At 37.4% G+C, this 23052-nt stretch overlaps 1 protein-coding gene across 6 annotated transcripts in view; it reads left to right on the top strand.

Moving 5' to 3' along the window:
- Positions 1-23052, top strand: part of BRINP3 (BMP/retinoic acid inducible neural specific 3) — a 200293-nt gene that overhangs the window by 152307 nt on the left and 24934 nt on the right. For all 6 annotated transcript variants that reach the window (XM_075422735.1, XM_075422738.1, XM_075422740.1 and 3 more), the window contains one exon: positions 8290-8512. In XM_075422735.1, the coding sequence (XP_075278850.1) occupies positions 8290-8512 (223 nt within the window). The remainder of the gene's footprint in view (positions 1-8289; positions 8513-23052) is intronic.

The raw sequence follows: 23052 nt of genomic DNA, 5'->3' as shown, positions 1-23052 counted from the left end.
AAGGCGTGATGGCACAGGGCAGTCGAGTAGCACGCTGTGTCTCTCTGACCAGAACAGACTGATTGCAATGCAAAGTGAGTCTCATTTCAAATCTAAATTGAAAGACTCCTTGTGAAAAGTCTGAACAGACTCACTGGCAGTTGAAGGTGGTTTTTAATCACTGAGAATAAAGACTTCAATCAATATGGTTCAAACCATTTGCCCCTGAGCAGTAGAGTGGTGTTTTTCTTTAAAACTGTGCTTACAGCTTCAGGCTCAAGGCCAAGAAAACTTAGCCCCCTGAGTTCTTAATATAATTATTGTTTTCTCTATTATCTTGCAAGGGTGTTAATTTGCCTGCCAGTAATTAACTTCCCTATGTGGTTGTCAGGAAGTTTAATCAATAGCATGAACAGATACACCAAGCTGTCGTTTCTTCTGTGACCAATACTCCCCCCACCTCTCCGACCCCTGTGGAGGTGTCATGGTTTTAATAAAATGAACAGGTGGGATGTGCATAATTTCTTCAGAAAGTCAGTGTCTAAATTGTTCTTCTCCTACTCCAAAAATGAACGTACAGACTATCAGGTCCCATGAATATAATTGCCCCTGTTCCAAAACTAAAAGCATTATATGGCTCCTGCTAAAGCAGCACCTGGCAAATCAGCTTAAAGTTTTACATGGCATTGCAGTCTCAGACACTTTAAACATTGTGATGACATTGTAATAAGAGGAGGAGCAGAAGGCTTGATCTAATATAATTCTACTTATGTCCACAGTGTACAGGACATAATGTAATTCCCTTCAAAGCCAGTGACAAAAACCCTCATTCTTAGTGGAATTCCAATCTGCCTTGGCAGCTTTGGACTTTCTTTATTAAGAGGGATGTCACTCTGTGGCCGCTCTTTTCTTCTAGGGCAGTGTTGTCTGTTCTGATTCATAGCTGCTTAAATCTTCTCTTGTAACAGCTTAACCGTGGTTATTTACTTCAATGTGTTTTCCAAGAACACTTTTCAGTTTCACTCCTTCTCTTCCCTGAACTGTCCTTCTGTGATACATTACATCTTTATTTAACTTACCCAGTTTCCAAACTGCAGGAGTAACCAACATGACCAAGAACAAGTAAGGTAACTTTTGGGGTGACAGAGGCTATGTCTAAATCTACATGTAAGAATTATGTCCTATGCATTATGTGCATTTATAGTGCTGTAGAAAGAAAATAATAGCTAGCACGGGTTAGAAATGGAAACATCTGTGCTGCAGGAATACTTGTAAACCATGTTGAAATGATCAAACTCTTTACAAAAAAATCCAAAATAATCCATTGATAAATTTTTGAGAAATTTTTCTTGAAAGCTTACAATGCATTCCAAGGGCCATCCATTTGAAGTGTAGCGATAGGAACATTTTTAAGAATAGTGAACCAAGTAATCACACCCAAAAGAAAAACTTGACAGGATGAAGTGAATATCCTTCAAATATTGGGATTTACAGAGACAGCTGTTCGAGTCTGGCTTTTTGGCTTCAGAAGAGTGAACTTGCTGTCAAGGTCATATTTAGGTTGAGAGTAAGAAACACGTCACTTCTTGATTACAGGAAAGGTGAGTCCTTTCAGCTCACAGCACAGTGTATGGAAGGTTATTATGTCCTGCCTAGTAAAACTTCAGAATTAATACATTATTTGCAGGATGATATTCTACCTTTCCTACAAACTTTGACTCTGCAATTTTTTCCTCTTTATCTGGGCACCAAGAGAGTCCAAATGCTTGTGAGGTGAGCAACTGTGGTTTCCAATTCCTGTAGCAGTTTGACATTACTTGCATTAATATATAAAAACATACACATGCATACACATGCCTATATATAAACATGCATAAAATATATGTAAAATCATTTGTAACATTTGCATAAGGTTCCTCAGAAACAATATATTAATGAACGATCAGAGAATCTCTGTTCCCCACTAATCCCACCTTCACCTGCGCTGACACTTAGCCCTGTTCTTTCCTCCTTGCAAAGCACGGGGTTTAGAGGAGCTCTCCCTCCAGCATTCCTCACTTCAGAAAAGGAAGCCAACAGAAGAAAACCCGTAAACCTACCCCACTGCAACAATCATAAAATTTTCCTTCCCCAGATTCTTAAAACAGCTATGTTGTACCAGTTCAAATAGTCTGTCCAATATCAAGTGTTGAGCTTCTCCTCCTCCATATATGGTCCATACCTTCTAGAGCACACACATTTTCTTCCTTCTGTTTGTCCTTCAGAAAGCTTAAAGGAGATTTCATTTGCTTTAGAGAAGCAGACCTTTTAATTGTAGGGAGAGCTGACTTATTTAGCCTAGATGGCGGGGGGTGGACAGGGGACAGACACACATTCAGCTTTAGTATCATTTCTGTGTGAAAAATAAGATTGTTTCAAGGTGTGGTCTTATGCTTCCTTGAATTGGATTATTTTCAAACATATATTTCTTGGAACACAGCTGTTACTTCTTTGACAAATTAAGTAACACATCATGAACAACTAAAATTCATTGCAACATAAAAACAAACATATATTCATTTTAGTACTTTATTTTCTCCAGGCTTTTGAATCATGGTGATATATTTTAAAAAACATATATCTTTTACAAATCTCTTCAGTAATACCTACACAATATTGAGGCAACACTTTATTGAACAGCAACAGTATCCAGCCATTTGAAATGTAGGTCCTATTGCTTTTTATTGTCAGACTACTAGCTTTGCATTTACATTGTCAAAGTAGAAGTTTTTTGACATACAGTGCAGTTATGTAGAAAGTGGGGTAAACTGTTGGGGATTCTGAGAGATTTCCTACCAGAACTCTTGCTCCTCACACTAATTGCAGCTACCATGGAGGACTCAATGGAGGTGGTAGTTGCCTGGAGCCATAAGCAAATTTTTTATTATTATTTGTAATACATGGCAACAATCAATTTTGGGATCTATTGGGCTAACTGCCCTATAAAGATAAAATAAGAGACAGAGTCTTTTCTGAAGACCTTGCAGTCTAAACAGAAAAGACAGTTGGAGTGTAGCAGAGACAAAGATTTATCTGCAAAGTATTACGAAATATTGAGGCAGCTGTTTTAAAAAAGCAGGAAAAATCTTTAAATAATTGCAAAATGATGCTTTTTGACAGAATACACTAAAGCGTTTTGATCTTAATTTTGAAATCTTTATTCATTTTGTCATTGCTTACTTTATAACTTTTACATTACAACGTGAAATTAAAGGTTGATATAAAAGTTTAAAACTTCTCTCAAGATGAAGTATTCTGGCTGATTCAAAGCAAAACAAGAAAACCTTGAAATGTTCCTCTTGGAAGATTTCAGAGAAGTTAGAAGCATCTGGAGAATTTTAGAGAATTTCAAAAGATTTAGGTTGCATTCTAATTTTGGAATGCTGAAGTCATTTCACAAAATGGATTTTCTATGCTCTGTGCAGTTCTACTTAAGAGGCTTTTTGTTGTGAAATGAATAGCTTTAGCAGCTTTCCTTAGCTTTTGTGTGAAATTAATTGCTAGTCTTCTTTCCAGATTCTAACTTATAACAAAAATAAATCAGTATTTATGTGAAATAGTAGGCTTATTTACAGCATCGGCAGCTAAGATCAGCATTGAAATGGGCACAGAGGCTAAGCAAATTGGCAGAGCAGGTTTGGATGGCTTGCTTTGCTGCTGTGTGTCATCTTTTCTGTAGGTGAATAGATTGCTGGAGTTACTAGAGATATTTCCTTAGGGTTTTTCGATGAAGGCTTTTGGTCTTAATATTTCTTGTTTCTTCTGACTGTTGCTTGTTTTCCTTATTCAATACTATCTGTCTATTTTGGCTTGTTACTAGAAGGAATTGTGCCAAAGGAGAGCTGGAGTCGTATTAAAACCAGGTGTAGACAAATGATTAACATAGAGAAAGAGACAGGTTATTTCGCAAAAAAAATCCCCACACCCCAACAGATCTAAAAGTGCAGCTGAAATTTCTCATCTAATGTAAATTTTCAAGTTCCTTAAGTAGTTTTTCCTCTGACAGGCAGGAATTTGGAAAGGCATTATTGCAGGCACTTGCCTTTGGCACATCATCTCATTAAACACTCCTCAGAGAGGGAATAGCATTCCCTCTGCAAGGCCTGGAGAAGATGAAGAGACAAGACAAGACCTTAACAGGGACCCTGAAGAGCCAAGCATCTGAGCCCCCAGCTGCACGTGGTGGGCAGCCAGAGTCTGCGCTCTATCAGGTGGCAAATGCAGACTATCAAGGTGGGGAACAGGAGGCTTCTGGCACCAGGAACACAGCTCCCTTTCCATCTGTAGATCTGTGATGGCAGAGTAAGTTCAGTGTCCTGGGGAGTCATCAGAGCCAGCCTAGCCTTACCCACCTGCAGGCACTAAAAAGCAGTGGGTAATGGCGTTTGATGAGTAAAGTCCCTCTCTGGAGACCTGACCTGCTATCAGGGCAGGTCTTCTGTGGACTTTGGTCTGGGAAGTTGAGGAAAGGCTGATGAGGTTCTTGTGGCTCCTTTTAGGCTATTATCCCCTGCTGCTCATCCACACGAGCACTGACAATGCTGTCAGAGGAGAGCTGGAGTGTATAAAGAGTGACTACATGGCTCAGGCCCATGTGGTATCTTCTTGGTCCTACAAAGTAAAGGGAAAATCTTTCTTAGGAATACGTAGTGCAAGGTGACAGAAACAAGAGTTCCAAAAACCACTCAGCCTCAGCTGAAACAAAACCAGAAGTGTGCCGTGATCTTGCAGGTGTGATAGTCTTGTACACATCTTATAATTCGAAATATCAGGGATCTGTGAAATATTCATAGCAGAGAAATCAGGGGTCCTGTTCTCTTTCAGCACAGAGCAGGTACCTTTTTCCCTTGCAGCAGAGCATTGTCAGATCCTTTGATGAGGCTTACTGCATTTTTCTGATCTTTGCTAGTTCTGTATACATAATGTTAATCATTGTATTCAGCACTGAGTCTTGCTCTGATACTGAATAACACTGGGAATTCAAGTTACAAGATAGGTAGCTCCAGGTATTTCTTAGAGCCTAAATATGTCTGATATTCATCTGATTTCAGCAATAATGTTTGCTTCTATTATGATATTTTTTATTTATTCTTTGCCACTGAAATATGGTATGCCATTTCAATCTCTAGACACCATAAATACAAGGAAGATTTACCTTGGAGAAAGGGGGAAATGAAAAACAGACATGACCAGCCCTACAATGAAAGTTAAATAAATTTGTTTGATCAACTACTGCATATGTTTTAATTTTATTCCCATTATTTATAATTAGTTAAGAATATGAGAAAATAATATTGCACGTGCTACTCATGTGAAAATAAATGAGGAAGTGCTGAAATAATATCATATGTGGTATCAAGTATCATGTTTTAAAAGTATCAATTTCTGTGGCCCCCAGCTCTGTAATGGTGGCTATTAATCCTCAGGAATGGCTGGTACAATGTGTTGATTAGAGTGTAATAGTTTAATCATCTCTCAGTGATAGGAGTTCATGTCGTAGTTTCACAGATCATGAAATGTGTCTGCTTAAGATATGAGCACATTATCTTTTCTTCTCTTTTTTGCAGAAGGCACTGTGTAACAATACTTATTTTGTCTCTGTTTACCTGCCTTATGGTGCTCATTAGCATGATCATACAGGGCACAGGGATAGTCAAAGATGATGTTTATTGCAGGGAGGAAAAGAAACATTTTCTTATTGGAAATGCTTTTACATTGCAAGTTAAGGAGCATAAACCCTCCTTATCACTTCTAAACACTGCATCCGATTAGTTGTTAGCTGTGGAGCTTATTGCCATTGTGCAAAGGACAGCAAATTGACAATGTTTCTTAAACAAGTTATTCCAGCAATATGAAAACTGAAAAGGCATCTTTTGAGTATATTCTTTCCTCAGGGATTTGGGTTTATTTTTGGCTCCATAAAACTGCATTTAAGTAGATACAGCAGTGTCTCAGAAGAACAGAAGGGAAATCAGATATTAGTGATTAAAGCAGGTAGTCAGGAATGTTGGCTTTTGGATCTGATCCTCACTAGGTGTATTAGTACTCTCCTTCAAAGTCAGTAGAGCCTGGTGATTTATGCAAACTGCAGATCTGCACTTTGGCAAAGGATGTACTTTGTTAGGTTAACTGTTAACCTTTTTTCATATTCAGTTCTTTTCTTTCTTTTTTTTTTTACTACCACTTTGTTAAATTTGAAAATGCGCTCTTCAGGATTGGAAGGCTTTATCAAGCCAATTGGACTGTGCCTCCTTTAGACAAGCCTGTTGTAACCCTCTCTCATAGCGCCTGTGCAAGCCTTGAAGGGAAACAAGGACTGTAGTGCGAGGAGACAAGACTTAGTTGTCACTTGGGAAGGGGAAAATGGGGAACTGGCTTTTCCAGAACTACACTAGACTCACAGAGATGATCATCTGGTAAAGCAGAATTTATTAAATACTCCTGTTAATTCCAATTATTAAGCCACAGCCCAGGAACAGACACTCGGTCTTTTTGGGAAGAGGATAAGAACCAACTTCTTAGACAAAATTAAGGAAAGGAAAAAGCAAAGGGTAAGAGGTTCTGAATACTTCATAGAATAAATAAACAATTGGTTTCCTCAGTCCCTTATTTTTTGTACCCAGAGGCAGCAGAGGGGCTGTGGTGCTGTCCTCAAGGGGAGAATAGTGGATAACTAATACCCAAGAGGAAGGCATGAAGACAAAATGAGTAACACATTGCCAAGGATCTCCCAGATGAATTATTAAAACCAGTTTATTAAACATAAAATCATCATCTTTGCCCCTTGCCTTTCATTTTTTACCTTCCAGAAGACCTTTCAATGCCTTTTGTCTTCTGATGAATCTTCATCCATCACAGAAAATACTGTGCCAAAATAAGGCCGTTCTATTTCATCATGGCCCTGTGTCCCTCAGGATGTGGACGAGGGTCACTCTAGCTCATTTAGAAAAGGTTTTTCTTCTCTGCCCATAAAAAAGAAAGTATTTTTGCATTTTTTGTGTAAAAATGTTGTTTAAAATGCTAAACTAAACCTACAGCTAAAACCAAAGCACTTACAAACAGTAATAGTAATGGAGTATTCTTTCATGTGAGCAGACATTTTCCCTAACCAACCCTCTCCCATGAGAAACTTAAAATTACAGCAATGTTAAATATTATGATTAACTCTAGTTCTAAGCAGGAAGCTACTTCAGTCAGGTGGATCATTGCATTCATGTGGTCTGCTGAAGTGTAGACTACCCAAATGGAGCATCTGGCAGGGTGAAAGCCAACCTGGGGAATAAGTGACTTCACTGCGGGAATAAGCTGAAAGAAAAAAAAGGGTTGTGAAGGGTGGGAGGATAGCAGCAGTCAGGACTGCAGACAAGAAAATGTACTGATATATGAAAACAAGAAAGAAAAGGATAAAGATGTGCATTCAAGTGTACTACTCATTTTCTCATTTTTAGCCCTGTAATTAGAGACCTTTGAAATGGAAGTTTATTTAGGTTCAAAACTTATAAATGAACTTGTAAATTATCGTACTTATGTAAATAGACTCACTGATTAATAAAATTCTGTTGACAAGATACAATCTATGTATCTTATGTGGACTGAGCAACCAGAACAAATCACACGATGTTCACAAGAACAGTGACCCTGTGATTGAAGACTTCTTTTTACCACTTCAGAAATGGGGACTTAAGTCAAAAAGAAGTTATGGGGGACGTTTCTGAAGTGTCAGAGTACTGTAAAATGCTTTGAAAGGCTCCATTTCAATTCTAAATACTTTTGAAAGTCTGATCCTTAGTGGCTTGTCTCAGGTGAAATATCATGGCTGGAAGAGAACTGGCCTGTAAAATCACATTTACTTGCTTTTCCTAAGTAGTGGAATATACTCTTTTTAAGACAGTTTCCTATCTTCTCCAAATGAGTGAATATACATTCATCTTTAAATGTGTATTTACTTTCTGATCCTAGATTTGAAGGTAAGAAACTCTTATTCTTATTTAGTATTCATATTATCCAGGTTGAGAAATAATGAGAGTGCTTGTGTTTGTTTTAACACCAATTTAAAAATTACATAGATGTTGACTTTTGCTGGTTTTATTCTAATATTACCACTAAAAATGTAGTTACCTTTCTACTTTGAAAGGGTTAAAATGTTCAATTCTAAAATTGCAAAACTTCAAGTTTAAAAAAGTTAGAAGTTTGAGGAAAAACAAATTAGAAGTTAATTTTTGCTGTAACAATAGCCATGACTATATAATTAAGGACTATTTTTTTTTCCAGATGAATTCAAATTATTTATGAAAAGGCTGCCCATGAATTATTTCCTGAACACATCTACTGTAATGCATTTGTGGACAATGGATTCTAATTTTCAACGTCGCTATGAGCAACTAGAAAACAGCATGAAGCAACTATTCCTCAAGGCACAGAAAACTGTTCACAAGCTTTTTGGCCTTAGTAAGAGATGCCATAAACAACCACTTATCCGCATGCCAAGGCAGAGGTAAGAAAGCTGATGAAAACATGAGAAACTCAAACTGCTGTCTTGACACCAGTATCTCTTTAAGGGCAAAGATGTGGGAATGTGTGCAGCATATGGTACATGTACAGTATATAGTCTTTGTAGGAGTTGAACAATCCCAGCTTTCAATATTGCTCCATTCATGTTTTCCTAAATATGATGGGAAAGATCAAAATAAAATCTGATTTGTCTATGACTGTGCATTGTGTGAGGCAACTTAAAAATAACACAAGCATACAGATTAATCCCATTTTGTCTGCCTTGGTTTTACAGATCCATATTTTCAGTGGAACTTGGCCAAGTATAGCAGTGCCAAATAATTGTATACTGAATACCTCTTCTGAAGCAAGCACAGCTATTTTAAAAACTTTCCAGGTCATTATACACTGTATATTACATACTATTGATTTCTTGTCTCATTTGTCAGATATGAATTAGATTTGAGAGGATGCCTGAGGAAAGAAAATAGAAGTGGTTTAGTCCTTCCTAGAAACAGAGATATCCTGAAAGCTAGCTAGTCAAATCTGCATAACATAAAGTCGCTGTAGTTGATTGCTGATCGAAAATTACTTTATTGAAATTAGTGGAATGACACTAGAGTAAATCTGAAATAAATGAGCTTTTAAGGACATTATTGTTCTGAGCACAAGCATTGTGGGCCTAGTCCAGCGACTCCTGCATTTAGCACATATCTCTGTTGATTTTAAAGAAATTTAGTTTAGGTTCAGTGTTTCAGAACTGCCAGAGCTACTTTACTCTCCCCTGCTTTGAGCTCTCCTATTGCAAGCTAAGGCTCCATCAATTCCTTTTTGCCTTTTAGTGGCACTTAGCTAACCTTTCCACTTTTTCTTTTGGAAAGAGACAGATGTTATGACTCTTGTGCCCCAATTTTCTACATATTGTGCTTTGCTTAGTGATCTGCTATTTGAAACAAAAAAAAGTATTTTTCACTTGTGGGGTCGTTTCATAATTAGAAAACATTCCACTAACAAAGGGTATATAGTCACTGCAGTGCTTCAACGTCATCTCCTGTGTTTCCTTGGGCATGACCTGAACAAGTGTTCTGCCAAAGAGATGATTCAACATGAAAGACTTCAGCAGGAACCAGAGCTTTTTAAAGCACAAGAAATAGAATCCAACCTCACTTCATTTTTCCCTACCAAAATTTGAAATGATCAGGTCTTCTAAAATAACCACTATAGGGTTTTGAGACAATCTTGGTTACCATTGGTAATGGCAATGATAGAGTACAGATGAAATGAGATATAAAAAGCAAAGCTCAGATGAAATGTTTGATCAGAACACACCTTTCTTGTTATGTCAAATGCAGAACTTGTGAGTTCATGGTTTATTTGTTAATAATAAATTTTACTATCAATGACATTGCCTGTTTTACAGGGAGTTATACTAAACCTTGGTAACAGTTTGATTTCACAGTCCATCTCTAGCTTAGGAATATCTTAACTTTTAAGACAATTATGTCCTATTTTAGGGACTGCCCTAAATTTTTTTCTAGTCAGCACAGAGGAAGATCAGACACATGATGACATAATGATAGCTCAAAGATCAGTGCTAAAGGCAGGTTTGGGAATACTTAGCCAGTGGGATGCATTTGCTAAAAGAGAGCATTTTCAAAGGCTGGATTCCATCTGACTATCTGGGAAAATTGCCTTCTGACATCAAGGCTTTTATGGCTGATAAGAAGAGCTTTAAACTGAGAAGTAAGGGGAAAAGGTCAAAAGAAACTGGATTAATTTCCAAACCTGGTTAAAAAAAAATATGATAGGCCAAGATACTGGAATGGATAAAGGTGAAAAGACAGATAGTGACGAGAAAGAAAACACAGGTATTGATAGACCAATATTCAGGTACTTCTCGTGTTGAGAATATACCTAATCTGAACAAAGTACTGAATTTTTTGATACAGAACTGCTAGCAGGTAAACATGGAAATGAATAGCAGGTAATGCAGTGGAGAGTGAATACCTGAGTAATGCAATGAAGAAACATGAATTACTGCTCAGGCTGTAAAAATAGACATTTCAGCAGAAAGCGAGTGGAACAGCAGAACCAAAACCAAGTATTTAATTTTCTTGTGTTTAAGGGAAGACAGAAGTAAAAGCAAATATCACAGCTTCATGTGCCAATGATATTCTAGGCTCCAAAGAAACGAGAAGGAGGAATTGGAAGAAAATGTAATCCATTCCAAACGCTTTCTAGACAACTCCTTCAGATTAGTGTTTGGGCTTTGCTATTGATAGTTAAGGGTGAATTTTAGTATGGAAAGATAAATTAGACAGTGTTAATGGAGATACATATACTATTTTAAATTGTATTTGATGGGCTCTTGTGTTTTCAGATAGAGATCAAAGAATCAATGATTCAGTTTTTAATAAAGGTCATGATACTGGCAGTGAGTAAAAACAAAGTAACTGTGCTAATGTTTAATTTTACCCTGTATTTCACCAGTCAACTGACCAGTCAACTGAAGATGTATGCGCAGGACTTCTTTTAAAAGAATATGTCGAAAGTGAGGGCTGGTTTTTCATGAAGCTGGGAGGTATTTTCTAGAAGTTTAATATACTTCATGAAAACTTTCTATGAGACTGAGTTTTATAGTGATTTATCTATGTAATCTGCCAGAAATAATTTTGTCACACTTGAAGGAGCTCCTACGTACAGTCAAGGTTATAATTCATTACTGAAAATACCTGTGTCTTCTCTGGCCTCAAAATTTTGTTAGTGAACATGAAGCAAATTGTTGCTTGATTGTTTTTAGAAGTGATTCAATTAATCAGACAGAATTGCTTGCAGTTTTTTCCGTGTTTCCTGAAGAACCAAGCCACTTAATAATCATAAGACATACTACATTTAAATTTTAACTTTGTAATCCTTGAAGCAAAATCGCATCCTCTCCTAATGCTCACAGTAGAAAAGAGTTAATTAACTTGCAAGTTAAAGAAACTACATTCCCATGTATCTTTTTTAAACACTGTTTGTATTCTTCAGCTAGAATAATGTATAAATAGTTTTCTTTCAGTCTGCACTAGCGATCAGAACAATGTCTTCTTTACTGCGACACTTTAATACACACTGGGGATGGGAACAGGATTACTATTTTTATTTTATTCTGTTCACTGCAAGTCTTTTCAAGTTCCAGATGTTCTTCCCAGATTTTAAGCTTTCTTTCATTAACATGAAACAGACCACTGTTCCTTTTCCTGAAAGCCAGATCATGCCAAGATACATCAAAAGTCTGTAGATTTCCTTTATAAACCGTTATGGTACTGCTGAGTGTAACTTCTAAAATTCACCTGATTTAATCAATACATTTTCTGTACATAATCAGTGAAGTATTTATTGATTGAGTTAAAAAAAAATACCAACTGGAAATTAAAAAGCAACAAGGAGTACAGAAATTGCTATGTTGGTAATCTGTTGCCATGTTGTATATAGGGATGGAACGTTCAATTTCCAGAGATAAAAAGAAAAACAAGATTAAAAAAAATGCACTCTGAAAAATAAACTTGATGTTCTGTGGAATAATGCCACCAGGTGAGCTACTGCCTCCATGAATTTGAGGCTCTGCTGCTTCAAAAGGATCAAGTGATTATTACTAATATGTTCTCATTGCATTGACACAACAACCTTAAAACCTGGAAATATCATGTGCTCACTCGTGTTTGCTTGGCCGGAGTCCACTGCATGCAGCAGTTGTTATTCCACTAGATGGCCAGCTCTTGCTGCAGTTTCTGTACGGGAGGGTGGTTGAAACATCGCTAGTGGCACAATACACTTTGCTTTGCAGGAATCAAGATGAGGTGTAAAACCATAGGTCTGCCTTGAGCTCATCATGAATATTTCTGTAGTAGGACCGTGAGGTGTAAGGAACTACTGTTAATCTTTGGAAGCAGTTTGCATATGGTGTCTGCGGTCTAGTATACCTGCTCTGAGAAAAGGACCGATGTAGTCATTCAGTTAGTCCAAGCTCTCAATTCCAGCAGCATCTTTGTCAAAGGAGGTGAGAAAGTGATGCCCTGCTACAGACAGCAACGGGCAAGCATCCTCACAGCTTAGGCTGGGCTTTGTAACTCACACCTTCACTGGAAGATGAGATCTGTGCATGCAGAATCTCATGTTAACATCACCATCGAATTGAATCTTCTTATTTTTTAAAGACAAAATATGTGGAGTGAATAAAGAAATACAGATTTTACTCAATAGGGATATCCATATAGGATGCTAGCTCACATACGGCCATGGGAAGAGGTAAAACAGCAAGCAAAGTTGTGGTTATACATTTGTCACTGTGCTATAGGGAGGGAAAGGTGGTTTCATTTCTGTTTTAGTTAAGACAACAGTAAGATTTCTTTTCGAACATAATGACTATATGCTGCAAAGCTGAAAATCACAGGAACAGAAGGCCTGATCCTACTGATGAATTGCTGTCAGTGAAACATGTGACATGAACCGGAGCTGAGGATAAGGAGGCACTTACATCCACCCAAATTATAGAACCAAAATGAGAAAACCGGAATATCTGTGCTTAAGAGCATAAAATATAAACTGTGTTGGCAGAGAAGGAGAACCTTCACTTTCCCAAATATTTTTCAATAAGAATGGCAATCATTTCCTGTGATTGGCTTTAATATCCAAACACTACTGAAAGACATTGAAGACAGGGAAAAGCTTTCATTTCTTCCCTCAGAAGTGCCAGTTTAGCACTTGATTTCGTTCATTTCTGTGTCATTCAAATTTGCTTCCTTGGCTAATGTTACCCATTTGAGTGAATGCACCTCAGTACAGTATGTTGTTATGTGTACAAACCTTATTTGTATGCAGTTTAAATCACTTTGTAATGAAAAAACATTACTGGAGGCCAAATTTAACGAGCACAATGTATGATTTAATAAAGAAATAAGCAAAAATATTAAAAGGAGAAACATATTGTAAATACAACAATAAGCCAGTGGAAAAAATTACATCTTCTTTGGCATAATAACAAAATGGAAATCTGCTGCAACAAACTGCAACTGCAGATGATGAGCAACTCAAGTAAATAAGAATTTTGATTTTAAAAGACCAAGGTACAACACTTGCAACAAAAGCATGTCATCTTTAGTAAAATATCAGTATTTGGATTTTTTGAAAGACTGGATGCTTAATATTACCATGTAATTTACAGTGAAGGTGTTGGTTATACCAACAGTCTAGCCAGTCTCTTAAAGGATCTTATTCTGGTAATGCAAGCTGAACACACATATAGACAAAACTACTTAATAACTTTCAAAAAATATTCAAATTAACATATAAAAATCCTTATTTCTGAAAGGAAAGCCAGTCTCAGCAGCCTTATCTTCATAAAGGATTTTTTTTTAAATATACTCTGAAGCCAGTGTAGACTTAGGAGGAGTTCATCACCAGAGGCAGTGAATGGCTGCATCAAACAGAAGAGTTGCAGAAAGAATTCTGTTTTTCAAAAACAGTATTCATTCAGGAATTTCCCACAGAATGTGCCACAGGCAACTATAAAAGGAGGAAGAGCCATGAATTTGCATTTTCTCATTTTTCTCTTCTTTGTGAATTTCACAGAGCAAAAAATTCACATGCCCTCGGAGCACAACACGGCCTGAATACTGTAAAAACATTTCAGAGAAGGGACTTGTATCTTAGTCTTCTCTTCAGTCTGTATGCAGAAAAGTGATTTAAGATATCTGACTTTTTTTATAGTATCTATAACACAGTCCATGAGAATACTGAGGCCTTGAAACCTATATTCTTCAGAACGTTTCAGAATGAAATACACACACAAAAAAATAGTGTAGATTAATCCCATGCCCTCAGGATGTTACACAGGATTAGTTCCTTATATCCCAAAGTTGGTTATCAGCTGCTGTAGATTGCTTTGCTGTAAGTATAATTGATTAATGGGCACAAAATTACTAAGGAATAAAACCTTCCACCAAGGAAGCCACAAAGTTCAGTCCATGGAAGTTTCACAGTACGTCACAGAGATTTTTCCTTTCAAAGTACATTTGTGGCACTGGATGGAAGGGGAAAAAAATCTAATTATACATCACTTAGCAGACTGCTAGAATGAAGGTGAACAGTGAATGGATTGGGTCTAATGTGTATCATGCTTCCAAACAAGAGGTGCTAAACAAGCAATATTCTGTCTGGTTTTAGACCATCTTTTCCTTTTAATAGAGTACAATGTATCATAGAGATATTTCTAATCAAAAGTCATTCCAAGAGAGAACAAAGAAAAATGTACCTAGATTGCACATCATATTGTATTATAAAGAGTACCAGAAAATTTTTTGATCTGCTTCAATTAAGATACTACGTGTGGGAGTTTAAAATGGATTTGCAAGTTTCAATGCAAAGAAACACCTCTCCAGTGGAAACTTTGATTTGATCTCACACACCAGGTGCACATCTGAAAGCTGCATGCCATAGAAAAGGGAGGTGGTAAGATGAAAGTATCTGAGATAAAATGAAGGTCAGTTTGGCAGTGGTTGCTTTATTAAACCTAAGAATATGTCTGCATCTTTTCTCAAAGGAAATAAAATGATCTGCTTTGAGGTGATACCTTTAGTTGGATTGGGGGTTAGAGTTTTTTAAAACTAACGTGACAGACATAAATACAGGCCTGCAAATAATAGGTCTGATTACGATGACAGGCTAAGATAAACTTTTGTGTATATGTGTGTTTTCAGACATATTTTAATAACTGACTATACATAGGAGCAGACTGCTTTTAGCATCTGTCCTTGTAATATGTTTTTTCACAAGGACATTTGGTTTTCCACTGTTGCAGCACTTCATTACATACTTACGGAGGCTGGTTTGATCCCATGCTGTACAAGAAAATTTTTCCAGCATCCACACAACCGCACTTTTGATTGTTTTGATGAATATCAACATTACAATGAAGTTATTTCACCAAATCATAAAATGCCATGAAACTAGTGGACAGGTTATATTAATGTCACAGAGCAGGAGCATGCCTGCTTCTATGCTCTGGAAATGCTGTCTGTGCAATATGTGGATGTGTGGACTACTTACTAGTGCAACTCTACCCTAATAGCACTGGTTTAACAATCATATTTTACATTTTGTCACATGATGCAAAATGTTAAAAAAAGAAAATCAGTTTAGCAGGAATCATCTGACATGAACGGAGCTACACAAATATAGTATTATATGACATATTAATATAATATTGCAGGATATTTTATTACACCTTGTTCTAAGACTTGCAATACTAAAATATGATTACTTGAATCACTAACCACTATTAGAGTACTGTTGTCCTGACAAACAGTCCCTTAAAAGGACAAAACATGGGCTTGAGAGTTGTGACTTCATTCCATGTATTGCCCATATATTATACAATACTGCTGAATATTTAGACAGCCCCTTCAAGGCAGACAGTATTCAGAAGTGCAACGCCAGAAGATGACCCAAGGAAATAATTTCAGTCAAGAAGAATGAGTACTTTAGTGTCCATCTCCTTCTTATGGGCTCTCTTCTTAGAGTAATGGGGTGATAGGAATGGAAATCCCATATTCCTTTGGAAGACCAATTTCCTCTATACAGTCCAGTTCTGAGAAATGGATAATTTGGCTCAGTTTCCCTTTCTCCCTCATGAAACAGTATCTAGAGTATTCATTTTTTTCAGATCTGCTAACAGTCATTCCACTACAAATTGCCTCTGTCCTTTCCACCTTCCAAAACCCCTTGTTGTTTCCAACCTACATGGCTAAGCTTCTGTATTTTTCCCAGGCAAATTTTGCAATGCAATTGGTGCTATCAGTACTGGAGCATGAAAATTTGAAGAAAATAAAACACAATCAGCTTAAAATAGCATTTTATAGCATTTCATTTGTTAGACATGTGGTATTAACACCAAAAAGTGCAGATCAAGAAAAAGCTGCTGCAGAAGTTCAGCTATAAAGCTACAATACTCGGCACATTTAATCTTCAGTGTCGATCTATGATACTGAGGGGCCTTCTGGTTTTTACTGTGACCAGACTCTGTAAAGGACCTTCCCTGAGGCCAAATTTAAGAATATCTTAATTACCTGTCCACATGAATCACTTGTAGAAACAGCATCAGAGCCAACACTGTGGTGACTCACAAGGCTTGCAAGCCTACACTTTAAAATTATTCCTTGACACGTGGATGGATCCTGGCACACATTTTTGGGCTTGGCAACTTCTGTTTGCTCCTAGCCTGATGACCATCTGTCTTTGTAGTTATGACATGGGACGTGCGGGGAGACCTGATTGCAGCATTTCAGTACTTAAAGGGAGCCTATAGGAAAGATGGGGACAATCTTTGTAGTAGAGACAACAGTGACAGGACGAGGGGTGATGGTTTTAAACTAAAACAGGGTAGGTTTAGGCTAGATATAAGGAAGAAATTCTTTACAATGAGGGTTGTGAAACACTGGAACGGGTTGCCCAGAGAGGTAGTGGAGGCCCCATCCCTGGAAACATTCAAGACCAGGTTGGACAGGGCTCTGAGCAACCTGATCTAGTTAGTGGTGTCCCTGCTCGCTGCAGGGGGGTTGGACTAGATGACCTCTAGAGGTCCCTTCCAACCCAAAACTTTCTATGATTCTATGATTCTCTCTAGACAGCACCCTCCCACCTTCAAGGATCATGATAATGTACACCACAAATGCAGCTGGAGGTCAGGCAAGGATGCCAGTGTGAGATACTGGATCTTGGAGCACCCTGGGCTTCAGGCTATCCACGAGCCCAGAAGGTTGCGGTATCTTCCAGATTTCACCTGTACAATTAAAGCATGTTTGATCATTGCTTTCTCTGATCCAGAAGAGTATGAAATATACCATAAGGACATGTCTTTTATCATCTACAAGTTATTGAGTAATACAGGAGAAAATTAAAAAAGAATGATCTTTGATATTCAGTCTCCAGCAGGAGAGTCCTCTGTGGAGTCACCAAAGTCCAGCTGCAGACATTGTCCCACCATAGTACAACAGGGCTGACAATAGGCTGACAAAATCAAATCTCCCTTGCTCTCTTTTGTCTGTTGTGTTTCTTTAGAGTGATACACTGACTGTGTCTCACCGTGTGTTTGTACAGCACGTGTCACAGTGGGGCCCCAGTCCCAGCTCAGGCTGGGATGAATTGCTGTAACGTTAATGCTTTTCTGGTCTGTGCTATTTAAAGTAAAAACGTGTCTCCTCTGTGGGAATGTGATATTAATGCAAAGTATACGAAAGCTTTGACATGAGTGCAGAATGAAAAGGAAGATGCAGGTTGGACTTGTGGGGGGTGGAGTGTTATTGCCATGCATATCCATATTTCAGCCAAAACCTTTCATTGCTCTGATGCCTTACTTTGACAAAGAGGTCTCTTGCTTGTCAGGGCATGCCTGCCAGCACTCTGAAAACAAGCTTTTCAGGCTCTGAATGAGAAAAACTTTTCAATGAAACAAGTCAAAGAACTGTGATATATGCATTGATATAGAAATGGACATATACAAGCATCTTGTATTTCTCACCTGTGTCAAGTCATATGCAATTTACTCCGTTAGCTCACTCAGAAGGCAAGATACCAGCTCTCCTAAGGGGACATCAAATACCAGAATTTAACCTTCATGGTTGTGCCTCAGGTCATCTTAGCTAAAGTCATAGACCAGCTTTGACTTTAGATAAATTTGAAGATTGGATAGTTTCATTCCTGCAGATGGTGGATTTTCAAAATGTTGATTTTTAAAAAAGCTTTGAAAAGTACTGAAAGTCTGCATCTGAATAGTTCATATTGTCTCATGTGTGGTGTTTTGTCCCTTTTCTAAAAAAAATAAATCCTTTGCTTTCAGTGTACGGAGTGCACCAATCCCATTGTGTCTCAAGTGCTTCCAAATGACATAGTTCTGGGAACGAGCTAAACCATGACACATACTATGTCAGTCTTCCGTTCGCAACACAAAGAAAGAACTCTAACACATCAGCTTCCAGGTCATTCAACATTAGTAGTTCTTTCTCATTTACAGTCTATTACATCTTTTATAAACCAAAAATACATTAAATTTTGGTGTCATATGTTCTCTATATTTCCTTATATGCTCGTGATAAGAGCAAAATAAATTAATAGAAAGAATAAGGTGCATATTGAAGGATAAAGGGTAGGGAGACAGTTAATTTTTCGGAAATTGAACTGCTAGATAAAAATTCAATTTCTGCATAATTGCTATGGATACTGTCAAGGGTAGGAGTAATTTATGGACAGAAACAGTAGGAAAAAATTATACAACATTAGTTAATTTCTGGAAACATAAAAAAGCCCTCTGAAAAACTAAAAATTTCAAATGATGAATTCTATACTGGTATCTTATGCATGTAGCTGTGTACAGACTGGTAAAGACAATGTACAATTCATTTACCCCAAAGAACACCAAGTAGCAAACACAACATCTCTCCTGACAGCAATGGTATGACATGAGCTAGCTGCCTTTGTCCCTCCGCTTGCCTTTCTCCCTTCGTGCCTTCCCCAGTTTCTGAACGGATTTAGCACTCCAGATAGGTGCCAGGCAGACAGCTCAGAAGCATCCAGCCCTCTGATGTGCTCCTGGAGAGAGAGGACTGGTAGCAGGCACAGACTCGCGCTGTCCTGCTAAGACGTCTCGACTTTCACCAGGAAGGTTCATAGCTGGGGGGTGTGAAAGCAAGTCCATGATAAATAATAAACTCTGTAGTGTTTTATTGCTTGGCTTGTCAGCTGAGTGCATCAGCAAGGGTGCCAGTCGTTGTGGTGACGTGTGCTGTGTGGACAGATGTCACCCAGGGAAAAGCTTCATTGTTGAAGTATTCACCTCATATTTTTGTGTTGTCAGAACATTTACATTCCTGACAGATTTCTTATAAACTTAATGTAGCTCAAGGGCTCACTCGGAGACCCCAGCTAACACAAACTAACTCCAGAGTTTTCAGTTCAGCTAGTGCCTGGTATGTGGCAATATCTAGCAAGTTATAACCTTGTTTCCTATATGACTACATACAACTTGGATATTTTTTGTATTTCAAAAGATATTCCAGGTATTTTCTGAGCAGTGGATTATCACCTCTTGCTCTGGGTAATAATACTTAGAAAAATGTCAAGACTGGATTTTGATATCCTTACTAAGGTTGACCAAGTTTCTTACACCTGGAGCAGGATCATTTGTTTTCAGACTACTTAGCAAATGAGAGTGGAAAATGTAAGAGTGACAGAAGTTGCCCATTAGAAATGTTAATTTTCAATGCAGTCATTAACTGCCGTGGATGTATATAGTTTGTGAAGAACTCATTGTCTTATGGACATGTAAACTTAGGGCATATGTTTTGTATGGTTCTGGAAAGAAAATAAACCCAATTCTCTGTTACTGAGACTTTCTGTAGGATGCCAGTATACAAAAGGCATAGACTTGCATTTGTGCAATATTTTTCCAGATATTTGTATATATTTGGAAAAATGCCATAAACATGCCACAGAGAATGAATACAAAGCACTGTGTTATCCGTAACATTCTTTTAAAAAAATCGATTATAAAGTCTTTTTTTTTTAGGTAGGAAACAGAAAATCTTCAGGCTGAGACAATGCAAATGAAGTTTTGTTTCATCAACAAGTGAAGGAGATCAGGGTCTTAAAGCAACACCTGAAATGAAAACAAGATTGCCTGTTTATCAAGTTCCCTTCCTCCACATTTACAGTTCAGCCAGTGTTTTGGAATTGTCTCTATATCCTACAGCTGCATAACAACCATGAGAAAGAGGAAGTCACATGTCTAAGACATCTGTGTCCCATGGCTTCAACACACACCTTACTGACGGAAATGGCAGGAAGGTGTTTTTTTGGTTTTTTTTTTCTTCCACATGAAGCTGTCAGAACTCATAAGAGGAAATAACATAGGAATCACATCCTGGGGTCCTGGGATTGGGCTAGATGACCTCTAAAGGTCCCTTCCAACTCCAAGCATACTATGATCCTGAGTAATCCATCCCAGGTGGCTGGAAGGCAGGTGCTGGTTCAGATGATGTAATCTGTTTACCTATCTAGTGCATGTGTTTTTGGACTCTAAGGCATATTAGATACAATCAGTAGCATAGTTTAAAATTTATGACCACAGATCATTAAAAAAATCCCTCAAGTAGCGGATGATACAGCAGAGCTGCAGAAGACATTAATTCCAATTAACTTGTCAGGAATTAGCCCAGTCGTAGTATTATCAGTTTCCTAAACACCCATAGATGGAACCACAGATGGTAAGTATAAAATAAAGGACATACGTATTGCAAGGAGCAGAAGTAATAAAAATTGTTGGCACTCCAGACCAAAGGAGACACTTACTAATTTTCTAACATAGTTTTATTTTATTATCTTTAATGACTGACTTCCCTCAATTGTCAAGAAATTAAATTAAGAAGATGACCTAAACCAAACTAAAACCTTCTCTGAATTATACCCCGAATCACCTTTTCTTTGCTTGCCTTTCAATAGTAAGTGAATGTATTTGTCCAAAACTCAAGAAATTATAAAAATAAATGCAATCTCTACAGTCAAGCTTTTTTTTCAATTGTGATGCTGCTGGAAAAAAGAAAAAGTTTTTTATTTTTTATTTTCCTTTCATTATCTGGCTTTTTGGTCTTTCAGATTCTTAGATAAACAGTTCCTGTTCTACCCATATGACAGGAATGACTTAAATATGCATTCAGACCTCTCCTCATTACATAAAAGTCCAGCAAATGTCAGGATTTGTTGAATCAACTAAAATTAATGTAGAGGTCTTTGTATTTAAAAAGAAATTTTGAAAGAAACTAACTTTTCAAAATGCATACCCTTCTAAAAAAACAGCAGCTGGATATCTCGTTCAGCATTGCTTAGACTGTGTTATTATTATGTTTCCTAAGACTCTATTTCCTCATTTTAAACAATTATATTTCCAATACAATCTGAAATCAGGATCATTATCTTAAAATTTTATTTGCATTAGCTTTTTTTGATCTCCCCAATTTAAGAAACTTCTGGTTGACAGTTAAAAAGAAAGCCTAAAAAAGTATTTAATTGACCTTAGAAGAAGCCAAAGGCATCATGCCCTTGAACCTGTGCATATATTAGTCCACATATTTTTGGACAAAGTTGCCTTAGTTTTGTAAAAAATTGTGAACAATAATTGATTATTTTTTTAATGTAAGTTGAAAGGTTACCATCTGTGTAGATTGCTTCATCAGTGTATTATCTGCAGAAAGCCCTACTGATTTAGATAATTCCTGGAGTGATGGCTAACATACAGTATAAATATAAATGATATATTTGGCAAATACGTCCAAGATGTGAGCAAGGTACTGTGAAATTGATAGCTAAGCTGCTGACTGTTTTGTCCCTTATGTTTCTCTACAAAACTTCAGTTAAATAAGCACTGAGTAGAGACCAACGTAGCAAATCCCAAGACAGCATGCAGACTTACTGTTTCATCAGTTTAGCCCTCAATACTTTGCAAAACGCTTGAGTAGCATTTCTATCTTGCTGAGTCCAGTCCACAGTTTAATGAATCTTGCCACTGGTATGAGGCTGTTCAACATTAAGTGATTTTTTTTTTATTTCTTCTGCTGACCATCTGCTGCATATGTAGACTACTTATCTGTGTATATCCACATTTAGATACAATGTCAAATGCATTGGAAAGGAAATATTTTACTTGCGGATTAAGAGATAAGCAAAAGTTCATGAAAGCCAGAATCCTCAGCTTTGAATGACAGAAGTAGAGAAGCAGGTTTCCATTGATGAATATTTAAAATGAAGTCTATACAGAATATCTGCATCTGTGCTTCTAAGCGTTGCTGCAACTTGGGATTGGATTAACTTCAAACATAGACCCTCTGACTATGAAAGGCAAAATATCTGTGTACTGAATAGAGGTTAGTGTCCTGACAGAGAGGAGTGAAGCTTTATAAAGAACTTTTCTACAGGCGACACCTGTGAATCTTGGCAAATAATGATTCTGTTTCTTCTTTTTGCTGAATAGCAGACAGTCATCTTGGTATAGAGCTCTATAGACAAATTCAGATGAATGGTGCCATGCAATTGTGAAATCGATGACATTGCAAGTCTCACAGTCTGTGGGATCATACATCTCACCCAAACTTGCAAATACATTTTACAAAAAAAACCTCTTTTAATCTATTTTGTCTTTGAAGTTTCCAAAAGCTTTCACTATATCCTTTCCACTCTTTTTGTGAAGGCAATAGTGAAATAGAACTGATATACTCTGTGTGTGAAATTCATGTAATTTTTATGCAATTCCTGGTGTAAATGTCTAGCCTTGATAGTAAAAATAAGTAGAAATACCTGCAATGTTTCAGATCATAATCTGTGCTGTGCTGCCATTCAGCGTGACCTGGATAGGCTGGAAAGCTGGGCAGAGAGGAATCTGATGAGGTTCAACAAAGGCAAAAGCAGGGTCCTGCACCTAGGGAGGAACAACCTCATGCACCAGTACAGGCTTGGGAC

This window comes from Opisthocomus hoazin, chromosome 6 (assembly GCF_030867145.1).
Source record: "Opisthocomus hoazin isolate bOpiHoa1 chromosome 6, bOpiHoa1.hap1, whole genome shotgun sequence".
In the NCBI taxonomy this organism is placed as follows: Eukaryota; Metazoa; Chordata; class Aves; order Opisthocomiformes; family Opisthocomidae; genus Opisthocomus; species Opisthocomus hoazin.
This window is presented reverse-complemented; position numbering and strand designations above follow the sequence as displayed.